This window comes from Oncorhynchus mykiss, chromosome 18 (assembly GCF_057628025.1).
Source record: "Oncorhynchus mykiss isolate SJ-2025 chromosome 18, ASM5762802v1, whole genome shotgun sequence".
NCBI lineage: Eukaryota > Metazoa > Chordata > Actinopteri > Salmoniformes > Salmonidae > Oncorhynchus > Oncorhynchus mykiss.
In genome coordinates, this window is record NC_143039.1 from 46,255,957 (window position 1) to 46,260,297 (window position 4,341).

At 42.9% G+C, this 4,341-nt stretch overlaps 1 protein-coding gene across 35 annotated transcripts in view; it reads left to right on the forward strand.

Annotated features, from left to right (window-relative positions):
• The window catches only part of LOC110496159 (microtubule-actin cross-linking factor 1), a 271,227-nt gene extending 268,673 nt beyond the window's left edge, over nucleotides 1-2,554 (forward strand). For all 35 annotated transcript variants that reach the window (XM_090208561.1, XM_090208575.1, XM_090208563.1 and 32 more), the window contains one exon: nucleotides 152-2,554. In XM_090208561.1, the coding sequence (XP_090064687.1) occupies nucleotides 152-396 (245 nt within the window). In that variant the 3' untranslated portion in view covers nucleotides 397-2,554. The remainder of the gene's footprint in view (nucleotides 1-151) is intronic.
• Nucleotides 2,555-4,341: the final 1,787 nt, after the last annotated feature.

Sequence of the window (4,341 nt, forward strand, 5' to 3'; positions counted from 1 at the left end):
CCCATTTTCAGTTCTCTTTGTGTTGTCTTGGAACATGTGATTCCCGTAATGAAAACGAGACTAAACATATATATTTTTTAAAATCTATTCACGTTCTATCTCTTATTACCTACCCCTCCTCCTTTCTCCCTCTCTCCTCCTCTCCTCTCAGACCCCAGGCGTACCCCATCGGGTGCCAGTGGTGCTGCCAGCCGGGCGGGCAGCAGAGCGGGCAGCAGGGCCAGCAGCCGGCGGGGCAGCGACGCTTCGGATGCCTCGGAGCTCCTGGAGACGCGCTCGGCCTGCTCGGACACCTCGGACACCCCCCGGCGACCAGGAGCAGCCAAGCCCTCCAAGATCCCTACCATCTCCAAGAAGGCCCCAAGCCCCAAGACACCCGCTTCTGGGAAGAAGTAGTGAAGGAGACGTAAAAAAAAAGTCATACATCTAACTATAGAGCTGGTTTGACTCCACGGGCTACCCCAGCCACCCAAACACCAGCCAGGATGAAATGGAGAAGAAGATGTCCAAACTATACAATTAGATCAAGTAGAACGGACCGTCTTCCATTCAAAGAGATGCTCTATAGTGGACAGACTACTGGCGGCCATATTGGGTGTCACATTTGATCCAAACATCCATCCATAGGGCTTGCATGGGATTCATGCATCAATACTACTGTATGGAAGGCAGGTAGAGAGAGGGATAGATGGGGGGAGAAATATCTTTCTCTTTTTTTCCCCACTTTCGTACACACACTCACTTTCTACACACACTCACTGGGGGGCATCGAGGCCCGGGTTCGTGCACTTAGACTGGGGTGAAACAGGACAGAACTTCCCCCTTTAAAACCCAGATCCCAGTTTGCCTTCCAGTCTCCTGTGCGCTCTCTCTCGTAACGGGATTGTGCTAAGACTGTTTCAGAGAAAGCCACAGCAGTTTGAACCAACCAACATGATGCTGCCTTATTTGTGTTGCACATTTCTGTCCTTACTTTTACCTAATCTGAGTTCCACAGAGCGTTAGGTAGAGCCTTGTAACTACTTTGTGCATGTACACACTGACACACACACAACTGAAATACAAACACACACATTGAGGGTAGTGATGAAATGACTCAGAACTTGCTGGAGAATGGCATTCCGAAGAACTGGATTGTGGGTATTGTGGAAATTGTTTCTCACCGGGAGTTAAACAGAAAATATCCAATGACTGCCATCTTGTTTTTTACTCGCCTGGACTGGGAAGTGAAGAGGAATTTCACTTCATGTCTGTGGGTCGGGAACAACCGGACTAGCGTGGATTTATGTTCAGTGTGTGGGCTGCCCCACTCTGACAACTTCCTGAGTTGCCCCACTCTGACAACTGCCTAAACCTCAAGCCTAGGAGACCGTGGAAGTGGTGGGAAACACACATACACACTGCAATGTCCTCACAAACCACTGCAACAATCAGTGTGTCGGTCGGTGGGAGTGTGTGTTTGATGGAATGGAGGGTTTGTCATATGGCCCCATTAGTCTGAAGCTAACACTCAAATTCAAAAATGACTTCTTGGCGGGACCCCACTAACAGCAAAAACGTGACAAACCGTGTAACAATGAAGAGGCTTGTAAGGACATGCACAATTTAACACAATTTAAACTAGGCTTATTCCAGATTAGACATTGAAAACCGGCGCACACTGACAGTCTGTATCGCTGTAATTCCACTTCGCCCCCCTCCCCTCCGTTGCCGCTGGGAACCCCCAGAGCAGCAGACATAAATGTTTGTGTCTACGCGTGTCGTCGTCGTCACGCGGTACAGAAATCAGAGGTCCTCCGCGTGCATCGCTGTGTGCAAAGATTTGATTTGTGAATGTCTTTCTTTCATTCTGGTTAATTTATAATCCTGTTGTATTTTTTTGTGTTTTGTTGCTTTTCTAGCTTAAGAAAACATTTTTTATTTATTTTTCAGTTCTGTATCATATCACCTTGGAGAATGATTAGTATTGAGATGAATGAAGTCATGATATTTTGTACCAAGGAAAATGTCCGCTCCTCTCTTCAACGTTGTATGTTTCTACTTCTTCATAACATTACTCAACCAGGAAGCTGACTGATTCCCATGGCAGCCTTCTTTTTTTTTTTTTTGCTAATGACTACAACTCCCAGATCATGACCAAAGGGTGTTGCCCTTATTGTGTTGGCAAAAAAAACCTAATGAATATGAATGAAAGGGAGCTGAAGGGGCCAATGAGAGAACCCCCTAGTGTCCCGCCTTATAGGCGTTTGAATTGTCGTGTCTTTGATGGCTGCAAATGTGCTTCCCTGTTTGTTGATGTGAGAGCTGAAATATATGAAAACCTAATGAACGCAAGTGACATCTTAAGGTGATTTTTATTTATTTATTGTCTCTCTTGGGGGTGGGGATCCGGGCGCAGGAGAGGAACTCACCTTTTGGTGTTATTCACAGTGTGATGAAGAGAAAATATGGAGGAGGGGCGGTTAGAAGTCAATTGTGTAAAATAAAAATATAAGATTATAAACCTTTTTGTTCTCATTTTGTATTAAAAAATATGCTTGCAGTAAAAAAAAAAGAGATATTTTGTCGTTGTGGATTTTATTTTAATTTCATTTGGGGGGAAATTGTGTGCGTATACGCACATGCAATGTTCACGTGCGTGTTCACGTGCGTGTCCTTGAGTCTGTAGACCACAGTTTCTGCACACCGGAAATGGCTTGGTAATTAGGGTTGGGGTACAATTAGTGTCTCCAGAGATAAGAACACGCCCTGTAGTAGGATCTTCAACAGAGGGAGGGACGTCTCTGTGGTCATGGATGGGTGTGTTTCTCTGGCGCTTTCTATTCTACAGTATATTGTGGGGAAATGTCGCTGAGGTCTATCTCATTCTCTGCTTCCACAGTAGCTAAGTATACGACTTGGTTTGTGTGTGTTAGGGGAGGAGATGGAGCTATTACGTCCTCTCCGTTAGAGAGAGAGAAAATGAAAATCACCTTGGGTTTATTTGGCAGATGGGGTTTGCTCTTTTATAGTCTTCTCTGTGCAGCTGTGTGTCTGTGTTTACATGGAACTATCCGAACCCACTCACATCCTCTCCCACCATCCCCATCTGTCCTCACCACCTATCCTTGCTCCGACAACAGACTGACACTCACTATCCTTCTCTCACCCTTCCCTCTCCATCCGTCATTCCTCTCTCCGGCCCTAAAATCCCTCAACACTGGAGAAACAAAAACAGAAATACCACAGAAAATACTCATTCCTGGCACTTCTGACTGCCTGGCCTTAGAAAAGATGACGTTTGGTTTGGTCTGTGTGTATTTTTGCTGTTCAAAGTGGCCGCAAGTCCCAGGGCGCTTTTGATGTCAAACAAACACAAACTGGCATTGAACTGACCCTCACTACTATATTTGAGCCCGTGTCATTTCTCCCCTCAAATCCCTTGCTGTCCCACACACAGGCTTGCAGTCAAACTGGAAGGAGGTAAAGGCAACTCACAATTAAATTAAACAATTTAAATTAAAAAATTAATTAGAAATTAAAACGTATAAATACCGAAAACAATTTTATAGGCTACACGTTTTGTCAGTACACCTTAAGCTACAGCAGTCTCCATTCCTGCTGTTAGTACTGGGTTTAAAGAGACGGTAGGTTTGCTAATCCATGTGTTCTGTATGGATAAATATATTTTCCTTAGTCTCAAAACATGTATAAATATATTTTCCTTAGTCTCAAAACATGTATAAATATATTTTCCTTAGTCTCAAAACATGTATAAATATATTTTCCTTAGTCTCAAAACATGGATAAATATATTTTCCTTAGTCTCAAAACATGGATAAATATATTTTCCTTAGTCTCAAAACATGGATAAATATATTTTCCTTAGTCTCAAAACATGGATAAATATATTTTCCTTAGTCTCAAAACATGGATAAATATATTTTCCTTAGTCTCAAAACATGTATAAATATATTTTCCTTAGTCTCAAAACATGGATAAATATATTTTCCTTAGTCTCAAAACATGGATAAATATATTTTCCTTAGTCTCAAAACATGTATAAATATATTTTCCTTAGTCTCAAAACATGGATAAATATATTTTCCTTAGTCTCAAAACATGGATAAATATATTTTCCTTAGTCTCAAAACATGGATAAATATATTCGGTGTATGTATTTTTCACCAAACTGACTCGGATTCCAAAGTGCTTTCCCATGAAAGGAAGTGGTCATGAGAAGACGAAAAGATAAAAGGGAGGGATAGGGAAGAGAGTTGGGAGAGGATGTGGGGAGAGGGAGGAGGCTGTTTAGGACACTCCCTCTTGGTGATGGACAACTCTACCAGTGTCGAAGCACCC